This window comes from Watersipora subatra, chromosome 11 (assembly GCF_963576615.1).
Source record: "Watersipora subatra chromosome 11, tzWatSuba1.1, whole genome shotgun sequence".
Classification (NCBI taxonomy): domain Eukaryota; kingdom Metazoa; phylum Bryozoa; class Gymnolaemata; order Cheilostomatida; family Watersiporidae; genus Watersipora; species Watersipora subatra.
Window position 1 is genome coordinate 26728772 of NC_088718.1, and position 19448 is coordinate 26748219.

Sequence of the window (19448 nt, forward strand, 5' to 3'; positions counted from 1 at the left end):
AGGATGACAGTCTGGTAGGAAAGTCATAAAATTGAATAATAATTATTGTGGTGATGAATTTTATTACCAACCAAAAGCAATAACAACCCGGAGCCATGGCCACAGCGTGCTATAAATACTTGAGTTCTAATATTGGTACCACATAGGTCACTGCGGCAGGGACCTTGGCGTCATTGATAGTCCAGGAAACAAATGGCAGCAAGCGATCAAATTGAATTATTGATCTCGCCTACACATTTCTACCTGCAGTTCACAAATAAAAACTACCGTACTTTTCGGACTATTAGCCGCTACTTTTTTCTGATGATTTGAGCCGTGCGGCTTATATAAGGGTGCGGCTAATCTGTGGCTTTTTCTTTCACCGCTAGGGCGCATTAACGAGAATCTCCAATTAGTTTCTAGCGGTGAAAGAAAATACGAAACAATGCCTCACGGTACTGTCCCGTTAGGCACTAAGTTAAAAAGCGTCGGATAATACGAAACTGTGACGTTCTGCACTGTTCCGTTTTAAATGGCAAAGATGCTGCCACGTTAAAAAGCACAGTCCTTAGTTCTGCGGCCTATACAAAGGTGCGGCTTATGTATTGTTTTATTATCGTTTATTGGAAAATAAAGCAGATTCAGCTTATACAGAGGTGCGTTTTATAGTCCGAAAAGTACGGTAGTCCCAAATTGAAAAATATTTCGTACCAGTGAACTGGACCTGAGGAATCTAATGATGTTTGTTCCACTGCATGTATTTTCACATCACTATATTTTCGCACTTATCAGAGCTACGAAGTTAAGTTGCAGCGAAATTTTACTCTGTATGCTACTCACGAAACTAAATACTAGCGAAATATAAGTGTCCTAGGGTATTCTAATAATATCAGTGCATTGTACTTCTAAATTGCATTTCTCCTATTGCAGGGGAGAGATATAAACATACAATCTTTTCCTTTCATTATTGTTGTTTGTTGTACATAATAACACCCAGTACATTACAGCTACCATTGCAGTTATCCTATTGCACTGCAGTGCCATTTGACTGCTAATATTGCATTTCTCAACCATCAGTGCCCTTTCTTTTTTCCAATATCATTTTGGTTGTGGGCTGTATGACAGGGGAATTTCTAGTTATATATATAAATATATATATTTATATATAAATACAAACATATATAAATGTATATATATATTTATATATAAATATATATATTTATGTATTTATTTATATATATAAATAAATGTATATACTAGTAGAATGCCCGGCGTTGCACGAGTGTTAAAACTCAGCGTATAATGTAGTTGCCTGCCGCGTGTCATTAGCCTGGCACATTGCCAATGGCTAATTTATGTTAGTTAGTTATATATGGCTTTTACTAATACATAGAATGATGTTGCGCCGTAACGGAAAGCTGTAGCATATTTTCACCAACATACCGAAATATATCGCTCAGAGAATCTATCGATCTCACGTAGCTAAATTGGTAAGGCATTTGCCTGGTGAACTGGAGGTTACGAGATCAAATCTTCCGCGACGTGGATTCTTCAGTCCAATATTTTAATAGCTATAGCTAAAAAAACTAGACTACAGATTTGAGATTTAAATACATATCTATACTAGGTGAATGCCCGGTGTTGCCCGGGTAATAAGAAAGCCTTCCGACAGAAAATTCATTCTTTTTCAACATATACAACATTTACCATTCCAACTTTTAAACTTCATATGAGAAGTGTTTTTTGTGCGGTTCAAATGAATTAAGAGAAGAAATAAAACAACTGCAAAGTTTTTTCAACTTTCTCAAACAACTAACTTTTAAACTTCACATCATGAAAGTTTGTACCAGTTTGTACCATGAAAGTCTCCTAATTTGTTTCGTTGAAACAAATTAGGAGGAAACATGTAAAGGTGTTTAAAATAAAGTGAAATCATTAGCAAGTATTGGCTAAATATAGTCTGTTTTGCTACGATTACAATGAAAAATTATCCGACGACCAAACAAGAGTGAAGCGATTGATTGGGAGATTTATGATAAATGCACATGTTCACACAACTCCCAAAAAATTATCTGTTAATGGTCATCACCAAACCCTTGCAAGGAAATCCTATTAACAAATTTAACTATTTTTCAGTAAAGTTGTTGAAGTATAATAATGATACAAAACGCGTATAAACCTATTTAAATATGTTACCAAGCCTTTGAAAGGTTACCACAAACTCCTAAAACTAACCCATTTGATCGGATTATACACAAACATACAGATTAATTTGGACGAAAATCGCCACAAAACGCTTGAAAAGCTTGGCTTAATAAAAGTTAAGACCGGAAATTGAAACGCCGAGCGACAGAGAATAGAACGATAAAGTCTTGCGCATTCCACACAAAAAAACGTGCACTTTTCAACAGTCTATAGCATTGTCGAATTGCCGAAGGTTTCGGCAATTAACAGAAATCGTTTCATTCTTGCCGATTTCAATTTTTTCATTTTCAATTTTATTTGCCGACACATTTGAGTACTTTTGTATTCTAACTGATGTCCAACGCAGTGTAAGTAAAAGGATATTCGATGATATTTTTTCTAACGGTTCTAATGAGATTATTACAATAATTAATTATAAGTTTGGATGACTACAGAACAATGACTATGTAGTACAGCTTTTCTAAAAATCTATATAAATATCACAACTTCGTGATATTGTTAGCTATGTTTTGAAATGTAAACAAAATTGTGCATTGGTTTGCTATTATTACTATATTAATAATATTGGTTATTCTAATAATATCAGTGCATTTTACTTTTAATATTGGCCAATATTGCCTTTCTCTTTTTGCGGGAGGAGAGATATAAACATATAATATTTACCTTACCTTTCATTATTGCTAGTTGTTGTATATAATAACACCTACACCAAGTACATTACAGCTACCATTGCAGTTATCCTATTTGACTGCTAATATTGCATTTCTCAACCATCAGTACCCTTTCTTTTTCCCAATACCACTTTGGTCGTGGGCTGTATGACAGTGGAATTTCTAGTTTAGTATACGATTATATAATTTTAGTTCTTTTCAGTGTTGGCATAATAAAGTAAAAATATCGTATAGAGTGGTATAGAAACCCATAGTAATTGTCTAATACAATCACTGCCTGGTAAACATCATCAAAGTCATCATCATTAAAAATAGCAACAAAACAATATGTTAACTTTAGTAACTATAGTTACCTAGAATAACTTTGGTGCATTTTGTGGTTATCATCTGCATGAAAATGTAACTTTACAATGTATTATGTGCAGAGTTCTTACCTTCAAGACACACTGAATCTAACTCATATAAATTTAGCTTACTAAAACATACTTGAAAGAAGTTTTAGTAGGCATTTTAGTCAACTTTTAACCAAAATATTATCACTTATCTGTTAGTGAGCCCATTTTTACCATAACGAATGACACTGAACTGAGATACAATCGCCAGCATTTAATTTCGGGAAGAATTATTGTTGATATCATTTTGTGGAAAACAAATTAGCCTTAGTACGGCGTGGACAAGAATGTTTCTCTGAAACTTGAGGATGAAACCTGAACAAAACTCTATGAAACTCTATAGTGTTTTATAGAGTTAATAGAGTTTCAATTATTACGCCATTTAGCGTGTAAAATCGGAAAAATGGTGTATCTAGTAAGGGCATTGAACCGTAAGAGCCTTCGTGGACTGGTGGTTAGACAATTGGATTGCAAACCTGTGGTTGCGATAATTGCGAGTTCCAATGCAACAGGATGAGAGATTTTAATTCCAAGATTTTTATATCTATAGCCAGACAGACAGATATCCAGATGAGATGAGATGCATTTGGTGAGATGCAGAGATGAGATTTATATATATAAATATACATATATTTACATACATATATATATTATGTATACAATATATAATGTAATTATACTTCTTTAGTATGTTTGGCACGCTAAACTCGTCTTTTCGCTTTGAGGTTCACTGCATAGTCATTCAGTAGGATCTTCTCTTCGACAGCAAAGGGTCCTTGCTAGAGCATTTAAAGCATGTTTCCATTTGTATGTAATAAAATCAATACTTAGTCTTCAGGTGCAAATTATTTGTGCTTTGTGTTTTTATCAAAGTGGTGCTTGTGTCTCACTTGACTTGAGTGGAGTGATATCTGAGATCTACTATGTGCTGCTAACTGATCTTTACATCATCCAGAGTGCCTGCTTTGGTCCATAACTGTCTCAGGATGTACATTGGCACTCTAACCATTCTCCCATACAACAGCTCAAATGATGAGAACCCAGGTGACTTTTGTGGTACTTCCCTATAGGCGATGAGTGCTTTATTGATCAGTCTGTGCCATTGCCTTCGTTATTTGACAGTTTCCTCAGCATGTTCTTCAATGTTCTGTTGAATTTGTTCCTGGTTCATTGGCAATGGCATGATAGGGTGTTGTTGTGAGTAGCTGTTTCATGCCAAATAGTCTAGTGAATTCGTACATATAGTCAGACATGAACTGAGTTCTCTGATCGCTGGTTACCTCTTCTGAAACGCCATCCCAACTATACATGTCTAGTAATGCCTCAGCAACAGTTGCTGAGTCAATGTTTTTAAGGGGGATGACAACAGGGTAACATGTTGCATAGTTGACCAGTGTGAAAATGTATCTATGTTTCTTAAAAGGTGTGTCGATCAGCAAAGTTGGTTGTAAAGAAACTTTCATGACAGATTACCTTTTGATGGTCTTACGACAGATGTCACACGACTGGCCACATTGAGTCCAAACCAGAAAAAATTGGATACAAGTCGATCTACTACCTTTATCAATCCTAGGTGTTAAAGGCATGCTGCAAAATCTCCTCCTTGAATGACCGCGGCACCATGAGTCGTTTGACTGGCTCCACATAGTTTAATTTTGGGGTTATAGAAGTTTGTCAGGAAAAAGAAATTTGTTTTTTATTTTTAATCAAATCTCCTGGTATTTTTTCTTGATTTTCTGGTAGTAGAAGAATCTTTCCAATGATTTGTTTTATCTTTGCAGTATGATCAATTGTTGTTTTTCCAACTTGAGTAATTCTGACTCAGCATTGATGACCAGCGACTTCTCTCTAGTCTTTTCCTTCACTGCTTGAATTCTACAGATTGCATCAATTTTTCCAGTTTTGTCCAGTTGAGTTGATGATAGCGCTTCTGATATGTTTCCAGGGAGAAGGTCACAAACCGTTTGTTTGAGTATGGTAGCATTGAAGAAGCCTTTGTAAAAAGGCAACGCTATGGAAATCCTGGCATGCGTTGCTTCTCTCAGGTATGTTCCTTCATCTGCGTAGGGCTCAGGCTTGACAAATCTTTTTTTGACAACCACGATTCCAAATCGAATCGTGCATCAAAGTTGTGGTTGCCCAATGGCTTCACACTGATAAGTTTCTGCTCCTCCGCTGAAGTTTGGTCCATCCTCATGCACAGCAGTACTGACAAACTTCTGTCCATCAATGATGATTTCATTTGGTGTTTCGTCTCTCTCTTTCTGCAGTCTTTTGGTTGTCTGGAATAGAAACTGCCCCAGCTGGTTGAGCAGACCTCGTCCATGAGTTTTTTTACAATCAGTGGTGTTGTGGTCAGTCATCTTACAGTGTGAATAACACAACTCACACTATGAACAGTTACAGACAAAATGAGTCTTATTTTTGTGGATACAACAAGCGACTTCAATCTTACTCGCATTCCGATTCAAGTTATTTCTGGAACTGTTAGAGCTCTCTAACAGCACCAGCAATAATGAGTATAACCTACCAGTATAATCTCTCGTATTCCTTTTTGGCTGCCAGCTTTCTCTGGTGTTCTTATCGGTGCTTATTTCTTTCAGCTGCGAATATAGACAAGTTTTTCTAGACAAACGCTGAAAGTTTTTCACCATTGTGTTCAAACTCCTCCCATATGTGTTTCACATCCTCAATCAGTGAGGTCATATCTGTGAAGGTGCTATAAATCTGTTGCGTGGATGCCGACGAGAATGTCTATTGCTTTTCTGTGTGACTGAGAAAAATAAGTCTTTCTAGGACAAGCCCCAACTTGTCACAAAATGTCAATGTGGTTATGTGAAAGTTTGAGAAACTCCTGGTAGTTAGCGGTGGCTATTATTGCAGTGATATGCAGCTCAACATTTTAATCAAACCTAGTGTGAAAAGCTTTACATCTGTATCCTCGCTTAGTAAAGTTTTATTCACACAATACAACAGTTGCGTATGCATAAAAACTTGAAATGCATACAGTGAGCACCAAGATTGTACTGTTCTCTAGTGAAAGGATGTCATGCCATTTAAATGATTCAAAATGAAGCTAATTATTAATAAAGCTCTGGAAGTTAAACCTGATGCAAGCATATGAGTCAATACTGAAGTCAACAAGCCAGAACAAGCGTAAATATGCTAGCATGAGCATAAACAAGACAATATAAAATAGACCCTTAAGCATACCTAAAAGCAATTGAATCAGATTGGTTGAAATACTGTAGCTCAAATATTTGTGAGAGTTTATATGTACAGTAGCAGAATGCCCTGCGTTGCACATGTAAGAAACAAACAGCTTATAAACATTAAATTACCTACATTACCTCACCTACTACATTACCTTCACACTACACTACCTGCAAATGTTTGTAAGCTGCTTTTATTACCCGAGCAATGCTGTGCATTCATCTTGTGATAGAATGAGCCCAGCTGGTAACCATTTCGCGTCTTTAGTGTAGTATTTATGTGTATTTTAGCCAATGTAATGAATATCTTCACTATTATTACGTGCTAAGCTTAGTTGAAGGCATATTCCAATAGGTAATGCCTCCAGGACTGGAGGTTCCAAGATCGAATCCTCTGCGAAGCGAATTTTTCTTTACTAAAACTAACGCTATATATAGACAGATGGACACACACATTTATAAAGATAATTACATGTGTGTATACACATATTAGGCAGAGCTCTTGTTGCTAACTTTTTGCAACAAGCAACTTTTTGTATTTCTCTGCTAACGCTTGTAAAATATATGAGGCTTCAGTAACTATTGGCACTGCTATTCATGTGACATGTGACACCCATATGACATGTGACACCTAGTGTTAGAAGTATGACAGCTTTATGGCTTAAGTGAGCAAAAACTTACTTAGGAAAACCTGATCATTTTTTTGCTGAAGCTTGAGGGGTTGCTGAAAGGAGTCGACACCCTTATCAATCCTGTAGATCTGTACATTTTGGTTGTTTCTCAGAGCGATTGTGTTGGAGGCAGACGATATGAGTGTTGGCTTGTTTAACTGAAAAACATATTATGCTATGCTATTTTCATGCTCATTTATTTAAGTCTATGTGAAGTTGAGTGACCTGAGTTTTAACAAAACCTTATGTGAGAAAACGGAAAAATATGTTATATATAAAAACACAAAAATGACGATTAGTAACTAGTATAACGACAACATCTTGAAAGAACTAGTAGATTCCTACAATTGATACAGATTCAGAGAGAAATGAAACTAGGCAGATAAATAAATGAGTTGAACTACAATAAGTTCTCTATGAGAAGAACTGTACTATATATCAAATACTTTCACCATTTGGCTAGTAAAGAGGCAGGCAGCTCTGCTAGTTTCCACTACTGTACCCAGATAATATTGAGAGTAATAGATAATTTGATGATAAGCTTCAGGTCAGGATTAGTGTGATGAGAGTGATGTATGATTTACCAGAGAGATAAGTACAACAAGAAATGTTCACTTTATGTAAAACAGGGTCATGACTGGAAATATTCTACAATAAGTTTAGTTCATTAAACAACTTCAATAAACAGTTTAGACAAGGTAAAACACTCTAGGTTTTATAAAACCCTAGTAGTGTTACCTGGCATTGCCAGGGTAATAGAAAAACCTTTGAACAGAAAATAGTATTTTCCATTGTATGTAAAACAGCGTCATGACTGCAGCAACAGGTTTGTGGCTCTCTGGGGAATATTCTACAAGTTTCATTTGGTTTGTGGCCTTCTTAAATATATATTCTACAAAAAGTTTCCTTCATCGACTAGTTACAATGTAAATAGTTTAAACTGGGAAAAACACTAAAGGTTTTATAACCATGAAAAATTTCCACAAGATTTGGTCTGAACATTTGAATTTAAACTTTCATTGAAAAGTTGATGACACTAAAAATTAGTTCAGCTGGCATCGAAAACAGTTCAGCCTATAATAAGATAATGACATCAAAATTCTACAAAATGACATCTATATTCAACTTTTAATAAACTAATCTGAAAGAAGGCATTTTTTAATGTTTACTGAAGTGCATATGTAAGAGTGATAAAATCAACAACCAAGGTGGTTTAAGTGCTCTAAATATAGTGTACTTATAGCTATATATGACTAATACTGTTTAAGAATTATATTAGTATATAGTATAATATACTATAATATACTATAAATACTACAATATACTATATATACCTATAATATATACACACATTAAATTTGAAAGTTCTGCTAAACTTGCATTGAAAAGTTGACAAAACTAAAATTAAATTTGTGGGACATTAAAGCACATTTTAGTCCACAATAAGTGGAAAATTTTGAATTTCAACTTTAAATAAACTACAAATGGTTTCTTAATGTCTACTGGCAACAAAATAGAAATACTAGTATAACACCTAGTATACCAGTTGACTAAGTACAAATAAAGCTGACCAAGGCTCAACACAAAAAGATATTTTGACCTTTATGGCATTAATCCAGTTCAACTAATCTTCTCAACAATGCTGTTTCACTGTGAGAAATAAACTATAGCATTTATAAATAACAAGAAATCTAATTACATGACACAAGGAGGAATATCTGTATATATGAATAGTACCTGTTCTGTCTTAACAACGTCCTTAGTGTACCAATTGAAAAAGATGTACTCCTTTGGGTAGAGGAACACAAGAAAGTGTTGACAGCAGAAAACATCGCACAGTCTGTCAACTGAAAGGTCTCTTTCTTGTGACAAGTTTACCTCTGCATTTCCTTCCTTGTCAATTATCTCTATCAGCAATTCCTTGTTTTCATTTAGCCTCTACAGATCCCGGTAGATGAATAGATGTCATTGTAAACAGACTAGTAACTATCACTATAAACAGTCTAGTAACTATTACTATAAACAAACTAGTAACTATCACTATAAACATGCTAGTAACTATCACTATAAACAGACTAGTAACTGTCACTATAAACAGACTAGCAACTGTGACTATAAACATACTAGTAACTGACACTATAAACAGACTAGTAACTATCCCTATAAACACACTAGTAACTGTCACTATAAACAGACTAGTAACTATCACTATAAACAGACTAGTAACTGTCACTATATACAGACTAGTAACTGTCACTATAAACAGACTAGTAACTGTCACTATAAACATACTAGTAACTGTCACTATAATCAGACTAGTAACTATCACTATAAACAGACTAGTAACTGTGACTATAAACATACTAGTAACTGTGACTATAAACAGGCTAGTAACTATCACTATAAACAGACTAGTAACTATCACTATAAACAGACTAGTAACTGTCACTATAAACAGACAAGTAACTATCACTATAAACATACTAGTAACTGTCACTATAAACAGACTAGTAACTGTCACTATAAACAGACTAGTAACTATCCCTATAAACATACTAGTAACTGTCACTATAAACAGACTAGTAACTGTGACTATAAACAGACTAGTAACTATCACTATAAACAGACTAGTAACTGTTACTATAAACAGATTAGTAACTGCCACTATAAACAGACTAGTAACTATCACTATAAACATACTAGTAACTATCACTATAAACAGACTAGTAACTGTCACTATAAACAGACAAGTAACTATCACTATAAACATACTAGTAACTATCACTATAAACAGACTATAGTAACTGTCACTATAAACAGACTAGTAACTATCACTATAAACATACTAGTAACTATCACTATAAACAGACTATTAACTGTCACTGTGAACATACTAGTAACTGTCAGTTTAAACAGAGAAATAGAAGTCATTAGATAGAACTATTCACCTGTAGGAGTGATAACTGTCCATGTATATAGTGATGCTTTAGAATGACCCTATCATCATACACACGCTCGGCTGTCATACTTCCTGTCGCTGCATCAAACTTGTGCCAACTTGCCTTACACTTGACAAGCACTTCATTTGGTTTGCATCCTTGACTCTGAACATTGTATACAATGTCAACACTACATTAAATCACAGTATAAAATTTCTGCCATGAAACTGTAGGTAGATGTTATGATAAATATAATACATAGCTTGGTCTTAGTGACTAGAACTAGATTTATAGAAGTATATACGCCATAATAATTATACATGAAGTGTTGTGAAGTAGACTTTAATTTCAACATGAAATATATGCATACAAAAAACAAACTATTCGTATGTTGAGCTAGAATGTACTGACCAACAAGTGAAAATCTTTGACCACCACTTGTTTTATAATTTCATCTCTCGAATGCCAGAAACTGAGAGTGCCTTGGGAGGTCACTGTCACAGTATGATCAGGGAAACATACAACATCTGTCAAGAACTCATCGGGCTGTAAGGTGTGCGTGAGGTTGGATGTGATCTTCCCTGTGGCTGTGTTCCAAATAGCGACCAAGCTAAAAAGTTCACAACATTTTGATTAAATTTCAAGTATAGATGGCTGAGAGCAAAAACTAGATTTCAGTGAATCTCTAACTATCCATCTCTTTTTCAAAACTGTCAACTTTTTAGGCTGGTAACGAGCAATGATAGTCATGACATCAAAAATATATAAAACTAGCTGTAAAGAAAGCTATGTCAACTCTTCTGCTTTGAATCTTTAAATGAATATATTATTATTATAATATATTAGAGTAGTTGCCTATCTTTGAAAGGAGACTTTATCATTGTACATAAACGTTCGTTTTACACTTTCACAATTGACAAGTGATATATACAGAAAAATTAACTCATTCTTGATATGTGAAAGTATTCACAGATCAACAATGAATGTATGCACCATTCATATTAGCTGCAACAGCTAAGTATAACAGCCAACAAATCGTACCAACAAATATCATATTATTGGCCATAATACTGAATACCAAGAATGCACCATTCAAATAAAAAATGCATCACCTTACTGCAGACAAGAATAATATGCTTTTTTGAGGCAATCTGAATTATAGACTTTGTGGTATGTTACAGATTTTTACATTTTTATATACTAGAAATTCCACTGTCATACAGCCCACGACCAAAGTAATAATGGAAAAAAGAAAGGGTACTGTTGGTTGTTGAAAAAGTAGTTCTCAGCAGGAATTGACAGAGTATAATGTAAATGAGACTTAGACCTGTAGACTGTAAAGCTGTAGACCTAAACTACTGTACGTAATTTAAATAACAACAGCAATAATGAAATATGTTTATTATATCTCTGAAATGCAATATTAAGAGTAAAATATATTGTAAAATACAGTTTGAAAGTTGGTTGTGTTGAATGTAGAACGGTTTTGACAGCGATATGTAACAGAAATAAATATTAATAAAATAAATATTAACTATCTCAAACTTATGTTTTACAATAATAAAATAAATATTAATTCAAGCTGTAGACCTAACCTACTGTACTTAATTTAATTAACAATGGCAATAATGAAGTATGTTTATTAAATCTCTTATTATAATGAAATGCAATAGTAAAAGTAAAATGGCAAGCTGCCGTGTAATATACAATTTGAAAGTTGGTTGTTGGTTAAAATAAATATTAATTCAAGCTGTAGACCTAAACTACTGTACGTAATTTAACTAACAACAGCAATAATGAAATATATTTATTACATCTCTGAAATGCAATATTAAAAGTAAAATATATTGTAATATACAGTTTGAAAGTTGGTTGTGTTGAATGCAGAACAGTTTTGACAACGATATGTAACAGAAATAAATATTAATAAAATAAATATTTAACTATCTCAAACTTATGTTTTACAGTAATAAAATAAATATTAATTCAAGCTGTAGACCTAACCTACTGTACGTAATTTAACTAACAACAACAATAAAGAAATATGTTTATTATATCTCTGAAATGCAATATTAAAAGATAAACGGCAAGCTGATGTGTAATATACAGTTTGAAAGTTGGTTTTGAATGTAGAGTGGTTTTGACAGCGATATGTAACAGAAAGCAAGCGTTGGCATTTACGCGACTGGAAGTTTTATGCAAACTGGAGTGAAATAAAGAAATATTCTTGTCATAAAAGGGCGTTGTAGTAACGCCCTACCTTGTAGATAAGATGTAAAGAAATCTGGCTGATGTTCTAGATAATTTGAAAAACCTTCGGTAATTGGACAAAAACGTAGGCTGATAAACTGTGTACTACATTTTCGTACCTGTAAATCGGTCTACGCCTCAAACAGTACACAAACAGTACACAGTAAACAGTTCTACTATCTGTCGCACGGCTTTATTGGCGTTTCGTAGGTCGGTCAAAACTATTAATAAACCAAGCTGTTCAAGCGTTTTGTGGCGATTTTTGGCAGAATTAATCTGTCTATTTATGTATAATCTGATCGGATGGGTTAGTTTTAGGAATTTGCGGTAACCGTTCAAAGGCTTGGTAACATATTTAAATAGGTTTATATGCGTTTTTGTATCATTATTATACTTAAACGACTTTACTGAAAAATAGTTAAACTTGTTGATAGGATTTCGTTGCAAGGGTTTGGTGACGGCCGTTACCGGATAATTTTTCGGGAGTTGTGTGCACATGTGCATTTATCATAAATTTCCCAATCAATCGCTTCGCTCTTGTTTGGTCGTACTTGCCGCGAAAATACGAAAGTTATATGCCGCGAATACATAAGTGTCCTAGGGTAACCAATATTATTAATATAGTAATACAGTAATAATAGAAAACCAATGCACAATTTTGTTTACATTTCAAAACGTCATAGCAACCAATATCAAAAAGTTGTGATATTTATTTAGATTTTTAGAAAATCTATTTAACAAAACTATTTAGCAAAAATAATAACAGTAACAAATTGCCCAACATCGATCACTATATACTTCGATCTTGTAAATTCGAATGATTATTCTTATAATTAAATCTTATAAAATAGAATAATTATTCTTATAATTAAATCTTATAAAATCGAATAATTATTCTTATAATTAAATATTGTAATAATCTCATAAGAATCATTAGAAAAAATATCATCGTCATTTACTTTACTTTCACTGCTTCGGACATCAGTTAGAATACCAAAGTACTCAAAAGTGTCCAAAATGTCAGTTACTTTGAAATCGGCAAACAAGAAACGATTATATTTCAGTACTTCTATGTTAATTACAGAAACCTTCAGCAATTCGACAATGCTATAGACTGGTGAAATGTGCACGTTCTTTTTTTGTGAAATGCGCACGAGTTGATGGTTCTATTCTCTGTCGCTTGGCGTTTCGTTGGCCGGTCTTAGTTTTGATAAAAATAAGGCTGGGCAAGTTTTAATAACAATTTTAGGCCGAATTAATCTGTCTATTTATGTATAATCCGATCAGATGGGTAAGGTTTAGGAAATTTTCTACAAATAATAAAGACTTGGTAACATATTTAAATAGGTTTATATGTGTTTTGTATCGTTATTATACTTATTGTCACTTATTATACTTAGTGTTACTACTTGAAGGTGTAACAGGTAAGAGTACTGATCAGTTAATACTACTTGAAGGTATAACAGGTAAGAGTACTGATCAGGTAATACTATTTGAAGGTATAACAGGTAAGAATACTGATCAGTTAGTACTACTCTAAAATTTACCAGGTTAAAGTACTGATTAGCTAGTACTGCTCTAAAAGATCACTCAGGCTCAGAAGTGAACAAGCAATGAAGTCACCTTAGAAAGAGATTGGGTAAACCAGCATCTGTAGCTCATCAGGAATTACAGTTAATACAGTCATGCTGGTGACATGAGAGCTCATGGAAATAGAATTAACCTACTGTGACTCATTAGAAAGAGAAGCCGTCCGCTTGCTAGTAGCTGAAATTCTGTCAATAGGAAACGCCATTCTATCAAACATCTCGGCTTCACACAAGATTTTGTCAACTTTGATGCCAATTTGGAACACTTTCACGCTTCCATCTTCTGCGGCGGTCGTGAATATAGTTACTACAGAGACAAATATGTAGTATGTTTACACAGGGCACAGACACATACACTTCATCCAACAACAAAATATCCATCAAATCAAAATCGAAGTCTGCCAAACAAAACTTGTATTTCACAATAAGGAATCTCACCAACACCGCCAGTGACCATCATGCTTGTAATTGCTTGAGAATGGGCAATGAATTTTCGAATCTGCCAAACATCTGCCAAATTTCCAACTGTTTTATTCTTCATTTTGAAAGCATATATCTCTCCAAGATGGTAGCCGATGGCTAATGTGTCACTGGCCAGACCTTAAATATGAATATCAGAAGTGGTGACATGAGTTGAACACGAGTCCCATCGGTGATGTTACATGTAAACTAAGCATAACGGGCAAAACGAAATAAGAACATGGGCAAAAGAAATGAGGAGAAAAAGTAATACATGTGAAGCAGATATGAACAGTGATAGCGCACATTGAACATAGATATGAACAGTGATAGCGCACATTGAACATAGATATGAACAGTGATAGCACACATTGAAATGGATATGAACAGTGATAACACACATTGACCATAGATATGAGCGGTGAAAACACATGTTGAAAATAGATATGAACAGTATTAACACACATTGAAAAATAGATATGAACAGTGAAAACATGCGTTGAACGTAGATAGGAACACTGATAACCCGTGTTGAACATAGATATGAACGGTAATAACACGCATTGAACATAGATATGAACGGCGATGACACGCTATGAAAATAGATATGAACAGTGATAACATGCTTTGAACATAGGCATGAATAGTAATAACACGCGTTGAACATAGGCATGAATGGTGATAGTATTGGTGATTGGTAATGGTGTGGAGTATTTTAGTTCTACATAAAAGCCAACAAACTGTGATAAACATTCTACTCCACAATGTTTTATTCTCAACTATGTGAAAGCTGCAGCACAACTCTTCCAATCAGAACGCATATTCAAGGTAACTGGCTTATTTGAATTGGTGTCACCACTTTTACTAGCTAGATGAAAAATCCAAATATATATGAATACTATATATCATATTAACAATTTGATATTTAATTTGATTACGTAGTATTATTTATTATTAGAAATACAAAAATAATCATATTAATAATAAAAATTATTAATATATATGGTGTCTAGTATACTTTGCTTGTGATATAATATTAAAACACATAATATATCACAAGCAAAATATACTAGACACCCGAAAAAACAAATAATTCGTTCCAAGAACATTTATGTTACAGGGATTTTAATTCATATTTTCAAAACTTTCAATAAACTCTAGTGACACAAGAATTTCATCAAACCCTGGTCACACAAGATTTTCATTAAACTCTAGTAACACAAAACTTTTATTAACCTATAGTGACACAAGAATTTCATTAATCTCTGGTGGCAAAAGATTTTCATTAAACTCTAGAGACACAAGACTTTTATTAAACTCTAATGATACAAGACTTTTATTAAACTCTAGTGATACAAGACTTTTATTAAACTCTAGTGATACAAGACTTTCATTAAACTCTAGTGATACAAGACTTTTATTAAACTCTAGTGACACAAGACTTTTATTAAACTCTAGTGACACAAGACTTTCATCAAACTCTAGTGACACAAGACTTTAATTAAACTCTAGTGATTCAAAACTTTTATTAAACTCTAGTGACAAAAGATTTTCATTAAACTCTTGTGACACAAGACTTTCATTAAACTCTAATGATACAAGACTTTTATTAAACTCTAGTGACACAAGACTTTCATTAAACTCTAGTGACACAAGACTTTTATTAAACTCTAGTGACACAAGACTTTCATCAAACTCTAGTGACACAAGACTTTAATTAAACTCTAGTGATTCAAGACTTTCATTAAACTCTAGTCATTCAAAACTTTTATTAAACTCTAGTGACAAAAGATTTTCATTAAACTCTAGTGACACAAGACTTTCATCAAACTCTAGTGACACAAGACTTTAATTAAACTCTAGTGATTCAAGACTTTCATTAAGCTCTAGTCATTCAAAACTTTTATTAAACTCTAGTGACAAAAGATTTTCATTAAACTCTTGTGACACAAGACTTTCATTAAACTCTAATGATACAAGACTTTTATTAAACTCTAGTGACACAAGACTTTCATTAAACTCTAGTGACACAAGACTTTTATTAAACTCTAGTGACACAAGACTTTCATCAAACTCTAGTGACACAAGACTTTAATTAAACTCTAGTGATTCAAGACTTTCATTAAACTCTAATCATTCAAAACTTTTTTTAAACTCTAGTGACAAAAGATTTTCATTAAACTCTTGTGACACAAGACTTTTATTAAACTCTAGTGACACAAGACTTTCATTAAACTCTAGTGATACAAGACTTTCATTAAACTCAAGTGACACAAGACTTTCATTAAACTCTAGTAATACAAAACTTTCATTATACTCTAGTGATACAAGACTTTCATTAAACTCTAGTGACAGAATACTTTCATTAAACTCTAGTGATACAATACTTTTATTAAACTCTAGTAACACAAGACTTTCATTAAACTCTAGTAACACAACACTTTTATTAAACTCTCGTGACATAAGTCTCTTATTAAACTCTAGTGATACAAGACTTTCATTAAACTCTAGTGATACAACACTCTTATTAAACTCTAGTGATACAAGACTCTTATTAAACTCTAGTGACACAAGACTTTTATCAAACTTCAATGACAGACTCTAGTGAGCAATGTGGAAACACAGATGCTTTTCTTGATAATAAAAATAAGGTGGTATTGTAGTATATGGCTAATTTACAGAACCTATTCAACTAACACTACGTTCATTCATGGTTGATAGCTTGCTGCAGCAAAGTACTTAGGTTTCTACACAATAGCTGAAACCTGAGGTTTTGGAAAGCTAAAATATAGAAAGCTTTTCTTGACAAAAAATAATGTGGTATTGTAGAGTATCTAAAAAGAGATATATGAGATGAGATGGCTATGTTTACAGAATAGCAATGTAAAATGTCACCAGGACTTACTTTGCGCTGCAGTTCAACTTATAAAGAATAGCTATTACATAGATCAGCAACAAACTAATTCTAGATTTTAAAGAGTAGAAATTAAACGCTTACATAGTTTTGTGAGAGATATTTTGATCTTTGCCCTGACTCTTAGTTGATATCCTAGTGTGCCAACTTGGTCCACTATACTGACCTCATCCTCACCAACAGCTGAGATTATGTAGCAGTAAGTCTTTGTACACGCTGTCATCTACAGAAAATTGTTCTAGAATTAAACAAGGACCTTTCCTAAAGATCTTTTTAGCACTTATGCAAAAGATTTCTTTAGAAAGTTTTTTAGCTTTTAGAAACATTTTTAGCATTCACGTAAAATATGTGTGACTTGGAATTTAGAGAGAAAGCAGGTATACACATACATGCATATATGCTATGTTATTGGTGTGTTACTACTATTGCTGCTATATACTTGGTGTCTTACTACTATTACTGCTATATACTTGGTGTGTTAATACTAGTACTGCTATGTACTTGGTGTGTTACTACTATTACTGCTATGTACTTGGTGTCTTACTACTGTTACTGCTATATACTTGGTGTGTTAATACTATGACTGCTATGTACTTGGTGTGTTATTACTATTACTGCTATGTACTTGGTGTGTTACTACTATTACTGCTATGTACTTGGTGTCTTACTACTATTACTGCTATATACTTGGTGTGTTAATACTATTACTGCTATGTACTTGGTGTGTTACTACTATTACTGCTATGTACTTGGTGTGTTACTACTATTACTGCTATGTACTTGGTGTGTTACTACTATTACTGTTATGTACTTGGTGTATTATTACTATTACTGCTATGTATACTTGATGTGTTACTACTATTACTGCTGTGTACTTGGTGTGTTACTACTATTACTGCTATGTACTTGATGTGTTACTACTATTACTGCTATGTACTTGGTGTGTTACTACTATTACTGCTATGTACTTGGTGTCTTACTACTATTACTATGTACTTGATGTGTTACTACTATTACTGCTATGTACTTGGTGTGTTACTACTATTACTGCTATGTACTTGGTGTCTTACTACTATTACTATGTACTTGATGTGTTACTACTAATACTGCTATGTACTTGGTGTGTTACTACTATTACTGCTATGTACTTGATGTGTTACTAGTATTACTTCTATGTACTTGGTGTGTTACTACTATTACTGCTATGTACTTGATGTGTTACTACTATTACTGTTATGTACCTGGTGTGTTACAGTTATTACTGATATTTACTTGGTGTGTATTATGCTTTTCATGTGCAATAGAAAAGGAGTTATAAGCGTTGATCCAATGTAAGCTAAGTTCAGATGATCGCGATGAAGCTATCAAATAATATGCTATAAATCTACAAATTTATAAGTTATATTACGATACTCTATCAAATGTTACAAATGTATATTTAAAAGCAAGTGAGACAAACAAACCATATTCATAACACATGTAGAAAAATATAACATCTTTGAAACAAAAATATTTACATCGTTTGCTCGACCAGTTGCGTTCTGATTGTTGTTTTTGTCAGTAACCATTTCATCCTATTCTGGCTTTTCAATATCTTCCACAATGTTTTCTGACCTCAACCTTTCTTCTGCACTGCTGAACTAGTTAGTCGATATTAACATCAAAACCATTTTTTAACAGAGCAAAACTTTTACGCATGGCTGTATGGTAAACTTTTCGCAAAAATAGCGATAAATTTTTAGCCGCATGTGCTCTATCTAAGCACATATTTTATAGTCTGAAAATAGTAGTACAGATTCTATTGTATGTAAAAACCATTTTTCACATACATCGAAGTACCACGACCACATTAAACAAAAAACTTCTATTAGCCTGTTACAGTTATTAATTATTTCTGCTTTCAAAGATTTAATGAAAAAAACGAGAAGTTTTGAAGTTGGAAAACAGAATTTGATACGAACAGAAACAACAAAAGAATTGATTGTTATAAATATAACAAAGTCACTATTAGCACCGTTTTGTGGACATTCTTATGCTGATAACTTGCTATTATGGGCTCATAAAGGTCAAGGAATGACAAAGTGGCAGTCAAATAGAGATGGCATTCTATTTTCCAACCCTTTTCTTATAGTGGCAGTCAAATGGAGGTGGCATTCAATTAAAAGGT

At 33.4% G+C, this 19448-nt stretch overlaps 1 protein-coding gene across 1 annotated transcript in view; it reads right to left on the minus strand.

Moving 5' to 3' along the window:
- The window catches only part of LOC137407924 (uncharacterized), a 92966-nt gene that overhangs the window by 5092 nt on the left and 68426 nt on the right, over positions 1–19448 (minus strand). The window contains exons 28-34 of the mRNA XM_068094308.1: positions 17366–17504; positions 14347–14508; positions 14047–14215; positions 10481–10679; positions 10079–10234; positions 8868–9068; positions 7141–7288 (exon numbers count right to left, since the gene is read on the minus strand). Of these exons, the coding sequence (XP_067950409.1) occupies positions 7141–7288; positions 8868–9068; positions 10079–10234; positions 10481–10679; positions 14047–14215; positions 14347–14508; positions 17366–17504 (1174 nt within the window). The remainder of the gene's footprint in view (positions 1–7140; positions 7289–8867; positions 9069–10078; positions 10235–10480; positions 10680–14046; positions 14216–14346; positions 14509–17365; positions 17505–19448) is intronic.